The sequence below is a fragment of the Rhipicephalus microplus genome, chromosome 7, assembly GCF_043290135.1.
Source record: "Rhipicephalus microplus isolate Deutch F79 chromosome 7, USDA_Rmic, whole genome shotgun sequence".
NCBI lineage: Eukaryota > Metazoa > Arthropoda > Arachnida > Ixodida > Ixodidae > Rhipicephalus > Rhipicephalus microplus.
Window position 1 is genome coordinate 74,484,234 of NC_134706.1, and position 19,727 is coordinate 74,503,960.

At 51.3% G+C, this 19,727-nt stretch overlaps 1 protein-coding gene across 1 annotated transcript in view; it reads left to right on the forward strand.

Annotated features, from left to right (window-relative positions):
• Positions 1 to 345: 345 nt before the first annotated feature.
• The window catches only part of LOC119182254 (uncharacterized), a 234,972-nt gene continuing 215,590 nt past the window's right edge, over positions 346 to 19,727 (forward strand). Inside the window, 1 exon segment of the mRNA XM_075870035.1 lies at positions 346 to 423. Coding sequence (XP_075726150.1) covers positions 346 to 423 — 78 coding nt within the window.

Here is a 19,727-nt window from a genome sequence, read left to right on the forward strand (position 1 = left end):
GGCGTCACGAACCCAAATAACCGCTGTTTGTATTTCTTCTCGCCACCGGGCTTCGTTCTTTCGCCTTCAGTGTCTGTCGACTCACTCTCCTTCGTGTTCACGAACGCTCCTCGAGTCAAATTCCGTCCTTGGCTTGCCAGAGCTAAGCTCTGCGCTGTTGTTTGACTGAAAATGACGCTTCGCTTCTTAAGAATCGCTGCAGACTATCGCTGATATGCAGCGGCTTGCGCTGCCTAGTGACGGCGCTCCCATCGACTTTCTCAAGTGAAGGTGAAGCATTGTGTAAAAGGAGGTTCCAGAATACGAGGGTTAGCATTGCAGAATCTGTGCATGATCATACGCACGATGAAGGCACGCATATAAGACGGAGTTGTGTACTCGCCTTTTCCCAGCACGGAAATTCCTTCTTGTTCAGCCTACACGGTCATCGAGAAAGCTCTATCCAGAAATTCGGAAGGGGTGGCATTTGTGAGTCATTTCATTATATCTTTTCACGCTGCAATGCGAGGCCTGGTAAACAGTAGCTTTCAATACTTAACGTGTGCATTTTCCAGAACCTCGGACCGAAGTTTCGCCACACTCTTGAAGAAAGATGTTGCGTAGCAGAGCAGCGTACGGACGAAATTTCACTTGTCTTGAGATGCGGAGCACATAGGTGTTGACGCTGTTTTTCTCAACAGCTGCTATCTCACGTTAGCTACTAGCTTCCGTTCGCACTTGAAATAAAGCACAAGGACCCAGTATTCAGCATAAATATGTTAGGTATGTTATACGGCGACGTTCTTTGCAAAACTAAGCAGAAAACGGCTGCTGAAACGGCCAGCTGGGCGCTCCAGGCAAGGGGAATTCCCTACGTCAATCACTAGGCTGTCTATTTATTTATTTGTGTACATGAATGTCATAATAATTTCTAGTAGATTACAATATTGCCACGTTTTCATTTGGCATCTGCATGCGGGTTTCGAGGACAGCTGCGGTCTTCTCCTTGCGCACCACACTTGCGAAAGTGGTGACGAACCTGGCGCGAAAGGCGTCCCAGGTTGTGAGGCTTCGCTCTTGATTCTCGAACTAGGTCCGAGCAGCATCTTCGAAGGTGAAATACACATGCCGTAGCTTGTATTCGTCTGTCCAGTCATTGAAGGCGGCGACGCGGTCGAACCTTTCGATCCAGCTTTCCGCGTCTTCCAGTGGCGAACCGCCGAAAGTTGGCGGCTCTTTGGGTTTGCCGGAGCAGGAGTGGTTCAGGTAGAACCGGCGTTGACATGGTCGCCGTGGTCGACGTCAACGTCTTGGTTTTCCGAGCCTTGTCCAGTAAAAGTCCGTACTCCGGTGGGAGACCTTGTTGCCCGGTGCTAACTCGCTGCTCGTTGCTGGCGTCGGTGTCTTCACGGCGTGGGCTGGGTTCACGGCTTGACGGAGACATCCGGTACATGGAAGAAACAGCACCTCCACCAGATTTCACGGGGTCGTGTCGTGGCCGAAGACAGGAGACTTCGTGTTGGGATTTAACTGTTTATTTGGGCGAACCTGTGCCAGGTAAACGGAAAGTCCCATTACAGCAGCAGTCTTGCACAGATAGCAGTCTCGGACTGATACAAAGAGAACTTTGTTAACTTCAAACTCAAAAAAAAACTCTTTACTTCATTTTATACATACAGTGCTCGTTTAGACACCCCTCTTTGGCACTATGGGGCATACAAACTCCATTATCCATAAAAGAAACTAGCGGCACGTACACAGATATATATATATATATATATATATATATATATATATATATATATATATATATATATATATATATTAGTTTGTGCTAAACTACGCATACATTCGTAAAAAAACCACACATATATATTTACAATCACATATACATATATTTACAACAGATCGTGAACATGGGTAGGCATATTTACAATACTTCGACTGGCGCTATGCATACACTTGTAACACAATGTTTTGGGGAGAAGGGGTTAGTAGGGGATTATGGGGGTACGGAGTTTCGCACCTCTGACGAAAAAAAACTATGTGTGCCAGCGGCGAACGAACTGGTCCTCCCCGCCAGCTTCCAGTTGCTTGGCCAAGTACTGCACTATTTTCTGCCTGATCATGGCTAGTGCTGGGTGGGCCGCTCTCATTGGGGTGTTCTTTACCTCAGCAAGGCACCGGCGTTTCCAAATCACAAAGAGTGTGATGGCAATCACCAGCCTTGCGAAGCAGCCCCTATTCCTTTTGAGGGCCGGAGGAGGGCGGATGCTGAAGCACCTCGCAACCAGGCGCCATACCGACTTGGCCGCCCCGCATCCTAACAACGTGTGGGAGATCGTTTCCTCAGCGCGGCAATTAGGACACTGGCTATTCGGCGTGATGCCGAAACGGTGCAGGCGATGTCTCGTGGGCAAAACTTGCCACTTGCGCTTCCACTCGAAGTCATGTACTTCGCGCGCTCGGTACTTATTGCTTTTTTATTTGCACAGTCCTAGGCTTTTGATCTGCTCCTTTTCTTCTTCGTACAACTGGTTTTCTGTTATCGCTTCGACGATTCGGGCCGGTGGGTCCAACTCAATGTCGCAGTTCGGGGCTTCTTTTTCTATGATCTTTGTTGTAGTTGCCACCATCCTGTATTAGTGTGAGGGCGCTTCCGCGCGCGGCCCAGTGTGTTTGTGGTTTTCAAGATAGTGCGTGATGGTGCTTGTCTAGTAGTTGATTAGATTCTTCCTAACGTAACTCGCTGCGTAATAAAGCATGCTGGTAATCTTGAGGGCCAGTATCTGGCTTGTCATTTGTACGTGTGGGAGGCCGAGGCCACCTTTGTCCTCGGGTAGTTGAAGGAGGTGTCGCTTGACTGGTGCCGGTTTCCCTTCCCATAGCAAATCGGTGATCACGGCGTTCAGTTGGCTCGTGGTTTTCCTAGGGATCACCGCTACCCTACTGGTGTAGAACGCAAACGCGCAAACGGTGGTCTTTGTTGCCAGCGCTTTTTCACGTAACGTAAGGTTTAGGAGGCGAATGCGGTCAGCTGCGTGCTTTCCCCTCTCGAGGGCTCTCTGCCACGTGGCTGGTGCCACCCCTTCACTGGAGAAGTAGATTCCCAGCACTTTAACGATGGACACCACTTCGATGTTTCCTAGGGCTTCTCTACACTCTTAAAAAAATGGAGTTACGTACTCTCCATTTAGGGAGAAACGGCGATGTCCCCAATGTTCGTCTTTAAATAGAGAAACGTTGCTCCCTTATCCACGGAGAAACACATTCCTCCTTATAAAAATCAACATGGCTGACCCCCGGCGAAGCGAGTAGGCTTAGCAAATGCAACGATTCTCGACTGATAAGGAGTACACGGCACTGAAAGTTACAAAAAACCGTCCCGCTGAGCTTGCTATTGCACGAAATGATTATAAAAACAAGCAGACGAACCTGTGGCGGTGAACACATCGCGAAAGAGAACGACGGAGCAAGTACATTTCGTTCGGTCAGCGAAGCCACGTTCACTCCGATAGACACGGATATATACTGCAGAGCCCTCACCTGAAGAGTGCATGCTAGGCTTGCTGTATTTATTTCTCGCAGATTCACATAGTGTGGCGAGGTTATCCATGCATTTACGGGTCCACAGGTCACGAGATGTGCCTCCAAACTACAGTGTACTAGTTCTCCAAACCGTAGACTCGATCGCAGCGAAACCATTCCGACTCAGTATTGCAGCTTTGATAGACAAATGTTCAACGTTATATAAGCTGGAGGTGTGAGAGCGTCATAACCGTGAAGTAGGTGGTAGCTAGCGCCATCTAAAGGGACTGAACAAAATTTTTAAAAAAAGTTGCCTGCCGCGACGTACGTTGTCATACCCACTTTCACGGCTCCCTTGCGGATTGTTTACGCCTCAGCCCATTACGGATTACTTACGTCACAGCCCATAGAGGATTACTGTTACTGGCACCGGAAGCCTAAATATGCGCTGGTGCAATTCATATAACTACACATGACACATACTGCACATATAGCACGCAACAAATATACGCATCATATACGCTAACAAGTACGCAACAAGAGCACAATAAACCACTCACAGCAACGAATCACACTACGACGTGTTTACTCACACCATACTATGAAGGCGCGCCAGCTTATATAGCGATGAATTTCGACTGACCATAGTGGCACAGGTTACAAGTAGGTTTTCTTACACTTTTTTTACGTTTAGTATCAATACTACAACATGCGCACACGTAAATATATTGTTTCTGATGCTAAGACAAACGCAAGTTTATCAATGGTTGCACAATAATGAACGGAATAATTACTAGAGCTTATCAGGTTTTCACGAAAGCGGATACCTCCAAGCCTTGCATAGTTGCCCACGGCATTCCGAACGCTGCGCCATCTGTTGACCACTGCCACAGTTACTTTTTTTTTCTTGAAGCCTTCGAGAGTGCAAACACTTGCCGCGCGTTAGCCATTTCGGAGGTCACGTTTCTTTTTCTTCTTGTTACTTGGAGAGGGCGCAGCATGCAGACCGAACTTGGTCTCCGTCGTGGTAGGTGTTCTGTAATCACGTCGACCTCATTTAGTTGCTTCGTCTTAGCGTTTGCTTATATTCTTTTTACGTGCGTACCACAAGTGTGACCGTTAGCTATGGATACAGTACACCACTAGCCCTTCAATGACAAGGTTTTTGATGCGGTAACGACCGTCCTAGCAGTGTATACGTACGTTACAACGCGGGTCTTGCGAGAGAAATAAGCGATGACCTCGCATCCGACGGTATTTTTTCGTGAGCTATGACAGTGGCTGTTGGCGTCGCAGCAGCTCTAATACTTGAGTGGAGGAACTATCGCTGCAGAGCGCAAGCTTACTATAAATTTATATAATGTTGTGTCTGCATACATTTCTGCTTCAGATTCCTCTCGTGATTCGCCTCGCGAGTCAACTGGCAATCATGTGCGTGCCACAATTTTATTGTTAGCGCTGCGGCTGTGGTGGTTATTACTCTGGATTCGGAATACTCTTTTCACAAAGGTGAGTGAGCGTTAGTACTTACTTGCTGTGCACAGCTGTTACTAGAAGTGCATTTTGTGTTGAGTTTCTCACGACAAAGGAGAATCATGGACGAGAAAGGCATACTGCACGCGTGCATAATTCCTTCCTACTTCTCAGTGCTGGCATGGGCAATTCAAAACGAATGCGATTCAGAATTTGGTTTAACCTACAGAAGTCATTGGTTCACTTTTCACAAAAGTTTAGTTATGATGATGTTTAAAAAGTTCCTGGTGGTTGTAACCTAGCCTGGCGAATAAACACTCGGTGAAACTTCGCAGCCTGTTTCCCTTTGTGCTTTCACCTGCCGTGGTAGCGTAGCCTTATTGGGTGTCGTGTCAGTATGCTGGAGGACGCAGGTTCGACTTCCGGTCACGGCGGCCGTATTCGAATGGGGGTAAACTGCAAAGAACATCTATATGGCGGTAGTGGCACGTATACCTCTATCAATTGTATATGATCGTACTTTCACGCATGGAGTGTACAGTGGTATCAGGTTTCCTAGTATGATGAAAAATTGAGTGTGATGCTTTTTCACGCGCCTCGTTGAATTCACGAGTGCTGTTGGTGCCGTGCGAAACTAAAAATGCGTTGGCTTACCAAGTATGTCGACACCGCAAAAATCATTATTTTTTTACACTCTAAGGTAATCGATAAAACAAGACTGCTTGGGAAGCAGAGCTCCTTGTATTCGTGACAAATCGGTTGTATGAAACAACACGAGACACACATGGAAGTGTGCGGAGCATCGTGCGAGTGCCTGACGATAAAAAAAGAGAGGCTTTTACTCTACACTAATGAAACAAAAGAAAACGTCACTCCTGCATTGCTTACAACAATCTTAGGTAAAAGCAATCGCTCGCGACTGGCCGCGGCCGGCTATAGGCTTGGCGTGCGTATTCGCGCGAGCAAGACCCCCGTGATTGAGGAGAAACTTGAACGCTGAAGGAGGAAAGTTGCTTCTTTGGTCCTTGCCGCGAGAGGGCGCGACGGGTAAAGCGCCCGAAAGGGAGGAAGTCGCTGCGCCGAAGGAGGAACGGAGCCCGTTTCTCCATTCTCGCTCCCTTTTTTTTTTTGGAGTGTTGTTCCTAACTCAAAGAAATGCCACTTTGGAGACCGACAAACCCTTGTTCTCGGACACGTAGTCGATCAGGATGGAATCCGTCCAGATCCCCAGAAGACAGCAGCCGTTGAAACGTTCAGAGCGCCGCGCTCTGTTAAGGAGCTCCGCAGTTTTCTAGGGCTTGACTTATATTGTCGCCGCTTTATACCTAAATTTGCCGATGTCGCGTGTCCGCTGACATGTTTGCTACGGAAGAATACTCCCTTCGAGTGGACTCCGGAGTGCGACTCCTCTTTTCGTCAACTGAAGTTCCTCCTGACGTCGCGGCCTGTTCTACAACACTTCAATCCATCAGCTCCAACAGAACTGCACACGGATGCCAGCGGCATAGGAATCGGTGCCATCCTAGTTCAACATTATGGTAACCGCGAGCACGTGATCGCATACGCAAGTCGTTCCTTGAGTAGGCCCGAGCAGCATTACACTTTCACAGAATAAGAATGCCTCGCGGTAGTATTGCCACGTTCCAATTCCCAAGTTTTTGTTATCGTCCCAAAACACCACACGATTCTTAGCGCAAACCGCGCCTGCAGTTTTCTAGAAGGTTCCGGACTGTAGTGGATCATTTCGATAAGATCACGCCCACTGTGCGAACGGTACAGATTGTTCTGGAAGCTACGCCCCCGCCAGCGATAAGGCTAGAACATTCGACGGCAAGAGTATAAATGCCGACGCGCTTCGCCGCTTGTCAGTTGTTGATCGAAGGCCGACGCTCCGTTCGCCGCTATCAGTCCGAGACTGCTATCTGTGCGAGACTGCTGCTGTAATTGGACTTTCCGTTTACCGGGCACAGGTTCGCCCAAATAAACAGTTAAACCCCAACACGAAGTCTCCTGTCTTCGGCCACGTCACGACCCCGTGACATCTGGTGGAGGTGCTGCTTCGTTCATGTACCGGACGCCCCCGTCAAGCCGTGAACCCAGCCCACGTCGCGGAGAAGACACCGACGCCAACCAGGAGCAGCGAACAAGCCGCCGACAGCAAGGGCTACCACCGGAGTACGGGCTTCTAGAAGACAAAACGCGGAAGACCAAGGCCATGACTGCGACTGCAGCGACAATGACAACCGCCGCATCCCAGCCCACGATGGTCATGCATCAACCCAGGGAACCACCAATTTTCCATGGGTCATCGTTCGAAGACCCGGAGACCTGGCTGGAAACATACGACCGTGTGGCCGCCCTCAACCACTGGGACAACGAAGAAAAGCTCCGTCGTGTGTACTTCTACCTGGAAGACACCGCAAGGACCTGGCTAGAGAATCATGAGTCCACGCTCCGAACGTGGGATGTCTTCTGCGGCGCATTTCTGCAAACGTTCGCGAGCGTCGCTCGCAAAGAAAGGGCCGCTGCTCAACTAGAGACCCGGGTTCAGCTTCCAAATGAGAAGGTTGGAATTTTCACAGAGGAGATGACCCGCCTATTTCGTCACGCTGACCCAGACATGCCTGAGGAGAAGAAAGTTCGTTTCCTCATGCGAGGGGTCAAACAGGAGCTCTTCGCGGGACTAATGAGAAATCCACCAAACACCGTCCAAGAATTTGTATCCGAGGCGACCACCATCGAAAAAACCCTTGACATGCGCACCAGACAGTATAATCGTCGCCTGATTCCAGAATGCGCTGCTGCTCAAACCAGTGACTCTGAAAACCTGCGTGAAACGATCCGAGTGATCGTGCGGGAAGAGCTGCGCAAACTGTTGCCTTCGGCGCACCCTCAAGTGGATTCGATCGCCGACATTGTACGAGAAGAAGTTCGGCAATCGCTTCAAGTTCCCCACGCACCGCTGCCCGAGCCGGAAGCTATGAGCTACGCCGCTGCACTGCGCCACAACGCTCCTCCCCGTCCACGCCAAAACGCCGCCCCATCGCACTTCCGTCGACAGACGCACCCGCCGCCACCACCCCCACCGACTTCATACCGTTCGCCAGCGGCCCAGCGCAGTGCACCGAGGAAGACTGACGTCTGGCGCACCCCTGACCATCGCCCGCTCTGCTACCACTGCGGCGAGGCCGGACACACATACCGCCGTTGCCAGTACCGACAGATGGGACTGCGTGGCTTCGCCGTCAATGCACCGCGTCCACAGCCAGGAGAACGACCACGTGACATCGCCGACTACCTGACAGGAACTCGGTGGACACCACGAAGCCCTTCGCGTTCCCCGTCGCCCAGCCGCCGCACGTCACCGCACCACCGGCAGTACTCTGGCCCAACGCGGGGCCGGTCTCCTAGCCCGTATCCGGGAAACTAAGGGCAGCAACCGGTGGAGGTGCGGTTGCTGTGCGACGAACTACCGAAGATCCTCCGACGACGACGACGCCGCGACGGAGCTTTCCGAACACAACGCCAAACAGGCAAAGCCCTGACGGTGAAAGCTCACTTACCGAAGGTGGCCTGACGACGCAACATGGAAGCAGCTGAACAAGCCGACGCAGCCGTGACCCGACGCCACGCCCTAACTGTAATGCGAGACGGCGAACTAGCGACCTCGACGTTCTTATCGACGGCCACAGTGTGACCGCTCTCGTCGATACTGGAGCCGACTATTCTGTCATCAGTGGGTCGTTCGCCGCGAAGTTAAAGAAAGTTAGGACAGCTTGGAAAGGCCCTGAAATCCGCACAGCCGGAGGTCATCTCGTAACGCCTGCAGGAATCTGCACAGCGAGAGTCACCATTAACGGCCGTATTTATCCTACAGACTTCGTAGTCCTACAGCGTTGCTCGAGAGATGTCATCCTTGGCATGGATTTCTTATGCCTCCATGGTGCTGTTATCAACCTAAAACAAAGTCGATAACGTTATCCACAGAAGAAGCACTACCGCCGCGCACGCCGTCAGGACACCATGCCTTGAATGTGCTGGAAGAACAAGTCACCATTCCGCCTCGCTCAAGCGTCATTATTTCAGTCGGCGCTCCTAAATCACCTGACTTGGAAGGCGTCGTTGAAGGCAGTCAGCATCTGTTGGTCACCCGAAATATTTGCGTCGCAAGAGGAATTGCAGAGCTGCGGGGAGGCAAAGCAACGGTTATGCTCACGAATTTCAGCAATGAGTACAAACATGTGAACAAAGGAACAACGGTCGCATACATCGAAGAAATTGTCGAAGCCACCAGTGCTTTCGCCCTCGCCGATTCTGCGGAACCTGCTCAGAGGAACCAAGCCCCTCCTATAGCTTTCGACGTCAATCCCAAACTTCCGAACGATAAGCAAGAACAGCTCAAGGCCCTGCTCCTGCAATACGAAGATTGCTTTTCGTCGTCATCGAAAATTCGGCAGACCCCAATCACGAATCATCGCATCATAACCGAAGAAAATGCCAGACCACTCCGTCAGAGTCCGTACAGGGTTTCGACGCGAGAACGTGAGGCCATGAAGAGACAAGTTGATGAAATGCTGCGGGATGACATTATCCAGCCGTCCAAGAGTCCATGGGCATCCCCCGTGGTGTTAGTGAAGAAAAAGGATGGGACCCTACGTTTCTGCGTCGATTATCGCCGCCTGAACAAAATCACAAGAAAGGACGTGTATCCTCTCCCACGAATAGACGACGCACTTGATCGGCTCCATAACGCCAAGTACTTTTCGTCAATGGACCTCAAGACTGGCTATTGGCAAATCGAAGTCGACGAAAGAGACCGAGAGAAGACGGCGTTTATAACACCGGACGGCCTCTTCGAGTTTAAGGTGATGCCCTTCGGCCTTTGCTCAGCGCCTGCAACTTTTCAACGCGTTATGGATACAGTACTGGCAGGATTGAAGTGGCAGACTTGCCTTGTGTACTTGGACGACGTCGTCGTGTTTTCCTCGAGTTTCGACGAGCATCTTCGGCGCCTTGAAGCTGTACTTCAAGCAATCAAGACTTCCGGACTCACACTGAAGCCAGAAAAGTGCAGATTTGCGTATGAGGAGCTCTTGTTCCTGGGGCACGTTATCAGCAAGTCTGGAGTTCGTCCCGATCCACGGAAAACAGCTGCCATCGCCGACTTCCCGCCGCCCACTGACAAGAAAGCAGTGCGCCGATTTCTGGGCCTGTGTGCCTATTATAGGCGGTTCGTGAAAAACTTCGCCCGCATCGCCGATCCTCTCACTAACCTTACCAAGGCCGACGTGGAGTTTAAGTGGGAAACGCCGCAGGAACACGCTTTCCAGGAGCTAAAACATCGCCTTCAGACGCCTCCGTTACTTGCCCATTTCGACGAATTCGCCGAGACAGAAATACATACTGACGCAAGCAGCGTAGGTCTTGGCGCCGTTCTTGTGCAGAGGGCTGACGGACTTGAAAGGGTTATTAGTTACGCCAGCCGATCGCTATCCAAAGCAGAAGCAAATTATTCCACAACAGAAAAGGAGTGCCTCGCCATCATCTGGGCTACGTCGAAATTTCGCCCCTACCTCTACGGCAGGCCCTTCAAAGTTGTGAGCGACCACCACGCATTGTGTTGGCTAGCCACCTTGAAGGACCCTTCAGGTCGCCTCGCACGATGGAGCCTGAGACTTCAAGAATATGACATTACTGTCATTTACAAGTCTGGCAAAAAACACTCCGACGCCGACTGTCTCTCTCGTGCGCCTGTCGACCAACCGCTACCCGACGACCCGGATGACGACTACTTCTTAGGAACGATAACTACCGACGACTTCGCTGAACGACAGAGGGCCGACCCGGAACTTAAGGCCCTAATAGAATACCTCGAAGGCAGGACCGCCGAAGTCCCGAAGGTATTCAAGCGCGCACTTGCGTCGTTCTTTCTACGGAACGGTCTTCTACAAAAGAAAAACTTTTCACCGCTTCGAGCTAAGTACCTCCTTGTGGTGCCTTCAGCTCTGCGACCAGAACTCCTGCAGGCCCTGCACGACGATCCGACGGAAGGGCACCTCGGTGTTTCTCGCACGCTCGCGAGGATACAAGAAAGGTACTACTGGCCACGTCTTACCACCGACGTCACCCGTTATGTGAGAACATGCCGGGACTGTCAGCGACGCAAGACACCGCCAACAAGGACAGCGGGACTTCTGCAGCCAATTGATCCACCTTGCCGACCTTTCCAGCAGATTGGTATGGACCTACTGGGGCCGTTCCCGACGTCGGCTTTCGGAAACAAGTGGATCGTGGTAGCTACCGACTACCTCACCCGCTACGCCGAAACAAAAGCCCTGCCAAAAGGCAGTGCATCCGAGGTAGCTAAGTTCTTCGTCGAAAATATCGTCCTACGTCACGGCGCCCCGGAGGTCTTTATCACCGACAGAGGAACGGCATTCACTGCCGACTTAACTCAAGCGATCTTGGCATACAGCCAAACAAACCACCGCCGGACGACAGCGTACCACCCACAGACCAACGGCCTCACCGAGCGGCTTAACAAGACGATCGCCGACATGCTGTCAATGTACGTCGATGTCGAACACAAGACGTGGGACGCCATTCTTCCGTATGTGACCTTCGCCTACAACACGGCCGTGCAGGAGACGACGCAGATATCTCCATACAAATTGGTCTACGGAAAGAGCCCGGCAACGACGCTCGATGCCATGTTACCCAACGTCACCGACGAAGAAAACCTCGATGTGAGCGAGTACCTTCAACGAGCCGAAGAAGCCCGACAACTTGCGCGTCTCCGTATCAAGAATCAACAGATGATAGACAGCCACCGTTACAACCTTCGACGACGCTTCGTGGAATACCAGCCCGGTGATCGTGTTTGGGTGTGGACGCCGATACGCCGACGTGGACTAAGTGAAAAGCTTCTGCGACGGTACTTCGGACCGTACAAGGTGGTTCGACGTCTCGGCCCACTTGATTACGAGGTTGTCCCCGACGGCATCACGAACTCTCAACGACGCCGATCGCGACCTGAAGTCGTCCATGTCGCGCGCCTCAAGCCGTTTCATGCGCGTTAACAAACTGAACCAGTGTTTTTTTTTGTTGTATCGGAATTTATTCATTGTACTTTCTTGCATTATTGTTGTACTTCCATCTTTAGTTAAAGCATCGGGACGATGCCTTTTCAGAGGGGGGCAATGCCACGTTCCATTTCCCAAGTTTTTGTTATCGTCCCAAAACAGCACACGATTCTTAGCGCAAACCGCGCCTGCAGTTTTCTAGAAGGTTCCGGACTGTAGTGGATCATTTCGATAAGATCACGCCCACTGTGCGAACGGTACAGATTGTTCTGGAAGCTACGCCCGCGCCAGCGACAACGCTAGAACATTCGACGGCAAGAGTATAAATGCCGACGCGCTTCGCCGCTTGTCAGTTGTTGATCGAAGGCCGACGCTCCGTTCGCCGCTATCAGTCCGAGACTGCTATCTGTGCGAGACTGCTGCTGTAATTGGACTTTCCGTTTACCGGGCACAGGTTCGCCCAAATAAACAGTTAAACCCCAACACGAAGTCTCCTGTCTTCGGCCACGTCACGACCCCGTGACAGTATTTGCGATTCAGCGGTTTCAGTCTTACCTATATGGACGCCCCTTTACAGTCATCACCGACCACCACTCATTGTGTTGGCTCGTCAACCTTCGGGACCCTTGCGGCCGCCTAGCGCGCTGGGCACTTCGGCTCCAAGAGTATAACTTTATAGTCTCGTACAATAGTGGTCGACGACACGCCGGCGCAGATTGCCTTTCGCGCATGCCACTAAGCTCTACAGAGTGTGACGCCGATGACCTCGACCACCTCGTAGCTTCTTTGTCACCAAAGTTTCCTGACCTCAGTAGTTTCAAAGATGAACAGCGAAAAGACACCATGCTATGATCGCTCTGCACAGCTCCTACGGCATGCCATTTCTGTGTACGCGATGGACTCCTGTATAAGAAGAACTTTTCCAGCACTGGCGCACGTTTGCTCCTGGTAGTGTCGGAAAGCCTTCGGACAGCGATTTTAAGTGCTATGCACGACGATCCCACGTCCGGACATTTAGGTTCTGCGCGGACGCTTTACCGTGCTAAGGAACGCTTTTATTGGCCGGGAATGCGACAATCATTAGAGGTGTAAGTGGCCAGCTGCACGCAGTGTCAACGCCACAAACGCCCATTTACTGCTCCGGCTGGTTTTCTACAGTTCTTGCCACCTCCAAGCACACCTTTCCAACAAGTGGGCATTGACCTCGTGGGCCCTTTTTCAAAGTCGGCTAAGGGCAATCGCTGGATAATTGTATGCGTCGATTACCTCACGCGTTACTGCGAGACGGCCGCCACACCAACCGCAACTGCCAGCGACGTTTCTGTGTTCCTGCTGCAGCACGTTATCCTCCGACATGGCCCACCTCACGTGATCATCAGTAATCGTGGACGACAATTTACGGCAGATATAGTAGAAGAGCTGCTTCGATTGAGTGAGTCCCGCCTTCGTCACTCGTCACCATACCATCCACAAACAAATGGGCTCACGGAGCGCACCAATCGCAAAATCGTAAACATGATCTCTCTGTATTTGGCATCTGGCCACAAGAACTGGGATGACGTGCTACCATTTATAACGTACGCATTCAACACCGCTAAGCACGTGACAACAGGCTATGTTGCGCATGTCTGGGAAGAAAACGAAGATAGGTAAACATGCTGGCTGCCCCAAGCTGGAGAAAGAAAGACGACGACGAAACTGCAGTTGTCAGCCTGTTGGCCGCTCCGGCGCTTCTCTTCGCGACCAAAATAAACGGCCCCTTCAGCCGTATACGTCCTGGTCCTCCTTGTGCGTGAGAATATACATACATACATATATATATATATATATATATATATATATATATATATATATATATATAGGTGTTGTACGTCAAGAAACGTTCAGACGCAGCTTGGCAAAATGTGCTTTATCAGGCAAGTCTGGCTAATGGCGAGCGGCGTGCCATCGATCATCATCGTCTTCTTCATTACCAGCAGAGCGTTCGTTATTCAGATTCATTACAATTATTCCCCGCGAAATAAGGAGCCATCCTGGCGACCTATGAACAAGTAAACACGGGAGAGTCGTAGCAGGGCTTAAGTCTCGAGACGTGTACAATTTCCTGGCCCCGACGACGTTGGTCAGAAGATGGTTCCAGTGGCTCAGTGAGGTAATTCACTGGTGACGTTTTTTGTAGCACACGATATGGGCCGTGATACTTGGGAACCAACTTGGTAGAAAGGCCAGGTGTAGCAGAAGGAATATGCAGCCAGACGAGTGAACCTGGATCGTAGGAAGTAGTGTTATTTGATGTGTCATGGTAGTGCTTTTGACGTCCTTGGTCTTTGGTTGTGAGTGATCTTGCCAATTGGCGGCATTCTTCAGTGTATGTAGCAGCTTGAGACAAAGTCGTGGACGCTGAGGAGTCAGGTTTGTACGAAACAATGGTGTCCATAGTGCAAGAAGGTTCTCGTCCGTAAAGGAGGAAAAAAGGAGAGAACCCAGTAGTGCTTTTAATGGCGGTATTATAGGCGAACGTGATAAACGGGAGCACTCGGTCCCAATTGGAGTGGTCTCACGAGATATACATAGACAGCATGTCACCAAGGGTGCGGTTGAAGTGCTCTGTCATTCCATAGGTCTGGGGATGATAGGCGCTTGTAGTGCGGTGAAAGACGTGGCACTCACGCAGCAATGCTGTGATGACGTCTGACAAGATTACGTGACCACGATCGCTCAGTAACTCCCGAGGTGCTCCATGATGTAATACCATGTTGTGAAGAACGAAAGTTGCAACGTCTTTCGCTGTAGACGAGGGAAGGGATGAAGTTTCGGCATCCCGCGTGAGATGGTCGACGGCAACTATGATCCAGCGGTTATCGTCAGCAGTGTTGAGATGGGGACCATAGACATCGATGCCGACGCGGTCGAATGGTCGGGATGGGCATGGTAAGGGTGACAAGGTACCGCTGGCGTGATAAGGGGGAGTTTTTCGTCTCTGGCACGTCGAGCAGGCCCGAATGTATTGTCGTATAAAACGGTACATGCCACGCCAGTAATATCGAATACGTATGCGAGAACAAGTCTTCAGGAAACCTGCGTGGCCACATTAGGGGTCGTCATGAAACGTCGAACAAATTTCGGATCGCAGATGACGCGGAATCGCGAGTAGCCACTGACGTCCACCGGGTGCGTAGTTGCGTCGGTACAGCACGTCGTCACAAGTGGTGAAGTGCTCGACTTGCCAACGCAACGTGTGAGAAGGGGGGGAAGCCGTCTACGCAGCCAGGATGTCTAGAATCGAAGCAACCCAAGGGTCCTTGCGTTGCTCATATGGCATGTCGGCGATGGTGACGGCAGTGGCATCACAAGTTAGACTTTCGCAGCAGTCCGGGTCAGGGGGTAGGGGCGAACGGGATACGGCGTCTGCGTCTGAATGTTTCCGGCCGGAGCGATAGACCACGCAAATATTATATTCTTGGAGGCGTAATGCCCATCGGGCGAGGCGACCGCTTGTATCCTTGAGTGACAACAACCAGCAGAAGGCGTGGTGGTCAGTCACGACGTCAAAAGGGCGCCCGTACACGTGAGGTTGAAATTTTTTTATCGCCAAAATAATGGCGAGGCATTCCTTTTCAATGGCGGAATAGTTCATTTCTGTTTTGCTAAGAGTTCGGCTTGCGTAGGCAGCCACGTACTCTTGGAAGCCGTCTTTCTGCTGTGCAAGAATAGCGCCTAGCCCGACACCACTAGCTTCGGTGTGGATCTCTGTGGGTGCCGATGGGTCGTAGTGTCGCAGAATAGGCGGCAACGTGAGGGGGTGGCACAGTTCATTGAAAAAATCGTCACAGGTGGCAGACCAGGCTGAAAGGTCTCTAGAGCCACCGAGGAGCTTGGTCAAAGGAGCGATGATCGTCGCGAAATCGCAGACGAAGCGCCGGAAGTAAGAGCAAAGGGCTATGAAGCTTCGGAGCTCTTTCATGGTGGTCGGTTTGGGAAACGCTGAAACGGCTGTAAGTTTGGCAGGGTCAGGAAGAATTCCGTCTTTTGAAACCACGTGGTCAAGGATCGTAAGCTTTCGAGCAGCGAAATGGCACTTCTTCAGATTCAGTTGCAGCCCTGCGGCAGAAATACACGCGAGGACTTTCTCGAGGTGGGTTAAATGGGTTGCGAAATCAGTTGCAAAGACGACATTGTCATGTAAATAACAAAAGCAAACGTTCCATTTGAGGTCTCGAAGGATAGAGTCCATCATTCGCTCGAAAGTAGCTGGCGCGTTGCAGAGGCTGAAGGGCATGACTGTGAATTCGTAAAGCCCGTCGGGCGTGATGAAATCTGCTTTTTCGCGATCGGCCTCTGCCATGAGTACCTGCCAGTATCCAGAGCGCAGATCTAAAGAAGACAAAAATTCGGCTCCCTGTAGGCAGTCCAGGGCATCGTCAATGCGTGGCAGCGGATAGACATCCTTGCGCGTGATTCGGTTGAGACGTCGGTAGTCCACGCAAAACCTGATCGATCCGTCCTTCTTCTTCACCAACACAACTGGAGAGGCCCAGGAACTGCTTGACGGTTCAATTATGCCCCGTGTCAGCATGTCGTCAACCTGTTCATTGATGTCACGGCGTTCGGTGTATGACACACGATATGGACGCTGCCGTAATGGCGTCTCTTAACTGGTATCTATACGGTGAACAACAGATGACGCTCGACCTAAGGAAGGCTGATTTTGGTCAAACGAGGCTCGAAAACGCTATAGGAGCTTGATCAGCTGTTCCTGCTGCCCAGGTGTGAGGTCACAATCAATGGACTTGCGGAATACAGCCATAGGTTCATTAGCGTCAGTTGCGCGTGTAATAGCACAAGTCGATAAAAATGGCTTGTCTGGATAGATCGGGTCTTCGAAAATACAATTTAAGTTCTCGAGGCTTCCTAGACACTCGCCGCGTAGCAGGATGTACGAACAAGCAGAAACGTTGCACGCATAAAGTACCGCCGAACCATTGGAAAAGTTGATGACGGCAAACGGGAGGACGATGGTTCGGTGTTGCACACTAGTTATAGTTGGTTGGAACAGGAGCGTCGAGTTGGTGGCAGCAGGGGAAAACACAGGCACTAGGACGGCGGACAATGGCGCGATGCGGACGTCAGCTGCGGCAAACACTTTCGAGGGACGGTGGTGGTCGATATCAAGGCACGGATTCGTCAACGTGAGTTCAGCACAAGCGCAGTCGACGAGGGCCTTGTGGGTAGAAAGCAAATCCCATCCTAGTATGACGTCGTAAGATGAACGTGGGAGAACAACAAAGTTGACGGCGTACCAAACATCTTGTATAAAAACGCGTGCTGTGCACTGAGCTGTCGGCGCGATGAAATGAGAGGTGGCTGTACGCAGAGCAAAATTCGTAAGCGGCGTTGTAACTTATCTCTAATCGCGACACAGTTTTTCACTAATTACAGAAACGACAGCGCCTGTGTCGACAAGTGCACGTACAGAAACACCTTCTACCAGCACATCAATTTCGTTGGTCGGACAAAGAGGAGGTCTTAGAAAGTTCGACGACGACGCTGTTCTTGCCTCCGGAACGGCGGCTGCCAGTTTACCTCTCGAGCGGGGCTCGTGCGCCGAAGCATCGGGGAGACAGATCGGCGACGGGGTGGTAATGACCGGCGAGAATCGAGAGGGCGTCGTGGGGATAATGAGTCGGTGATAGGAGGAGATGGTCGCTGGGGATTCTGGGCAGCCTGGTAATTTGCAAATTCCCATGGTCTGGAGGCTGGAAGTTGCGACGGCGACAGTAGCGTACTATATGTCCCACGAAACCGCATGCGAAACAGATGGGTCAATTATTCAAGGTGCGCCATGAGTTAACGACACAAGGTCCAGGGGGCGAAACGGGATGGGGTGCCGTGTATGTAGGCAGCGTCGTAGGGTAGGAGGACCCGGTGCCCCGGTATGCGCCAGAGACGGGTGGGGCTGGGGGTCTAGCAACGACGGCAGCGTAGGTCAGCGGCGTAGGGACCGATGGCGATGGAGGCAGTGCCTGGGTGACCTGTGTCTCAATGACCTGGCGTATATGTGGATCTAACGAGGTCACTGGCGCGGATGCTTCGGCCACAAGAGAAAGCTGACGCGCAACTTCTCCACGAAGGAATTGCTTGCTGTGGGTCAGTAATACCCCTGTCACATGGGCACCCGTGAAGACCGTTTAACTCCCTCGTCCTTACGACAACGAAGATACGGTCGGTGTCACACGGCCACCCATACGCAAACGAAGGTGAATGGAGCATTTCGCAAACGACGTTCAACGATCTCCCTTCGCAGCGAAACGAGGTACTCGTATACGTGGATCTAACGAGGTCACTGGCGCGGATGCTTCGGCCACAAGAGAAAGCTGACGCGCAACTTCTCCACGAAGGAATTGCTTGATGTGGGTCAGTAACACCCCTGTCACATGGGCACCCCTGAAGACCGTTTAACTCCCTCGTCCTTACGACAACGAAGATACGGTCGGTGTCACACGGCCACCCTTACGCAAACGAAGGTGAATGGAGCATTTCGCAAAGGACGTTCAACGATCTCCCTTCGCAGCGAAACGAGGTACTCTCGTCCCCAGCAGTCTAGAGGTCAGAGAAAAATATTGAGCACTAAGTGGCCGCAGTGAAAGAATAATACGTTTCAGCAATATTAAACGTTCTTTCGTTGTAGTACTCATTCACAACGCGTGTTTGTTTACATATATTTACGCCCGCCAGAGTTCACTTACTCTCAACACCGATGCCCTACACACACCGTGCCTCGCGAGTCGGGCCGGCCGGCACCAGCCGATCAACGTCATTACCAGCGCAATATCGTACCACTTCTTCGCGTCGTCCGCTGTGTCACTCATGGCTGAAGAACACAAAATGTGCGCTCACGAGGCAAGGAAGCATAAGAACTTTCATACCGGGCATGTACACAGGCAACAAAACAACTAAAAGCACAATGTTGCCAGCGTCACTAGCAGCATTGCTACATTTAGCAAAGCGTTTTCATTTGACATTATTTTAATGCTTTGTTAGTCGCATACCTACTTATTAGTGCTTTTTTGTAAAATCCGCATAACGAGGATTCACAAAAAAATCAATAGGGATGAAATTAGAATAATTTCTTGAAAATCAAACAGTGCCCGCTGAGCCCCTTCGCGGCAACTGTTACAACCTTGTCATTGCCGTGTGTCACTGCCACAACTCCTTCTCCGTCGAACCCTCTAGGGGAGATTTACGTTGACGGTGTTCAACGGGGTTTGGTGGTGGCCGTGTGACAGGGGTATAAGACGGTGTGATCAGCAGCGACGTCGTGCACGAGGGCGGAAAGCTCAGCCGTATCATCAGCGGCCCTGCGCGTCGAGACACGCAGGGCCGCAACTCGCCGTACTCCTGACAGAGCTGTACAACATCGGTGACAGTCTGTGGATTCCTAGCGACGAGCATCTGGAAGGTATCATCGTCAACTCCTTCGATGATGTGCTTGATTTTGTCGCGTTCGGTTAGAGATTCATCGACGAGCTTGCAAAGAGACAAGACATCTTCAATGTAACTTGTAAAAGTCTCGTCCCTGCGCTGGAGTCGACTACGGAGACGCTGTTCTGCGCGAAGCCGGCGCACGGCGGGACGACCGAAGATCGTGGCGATGGTGGTCTTGAA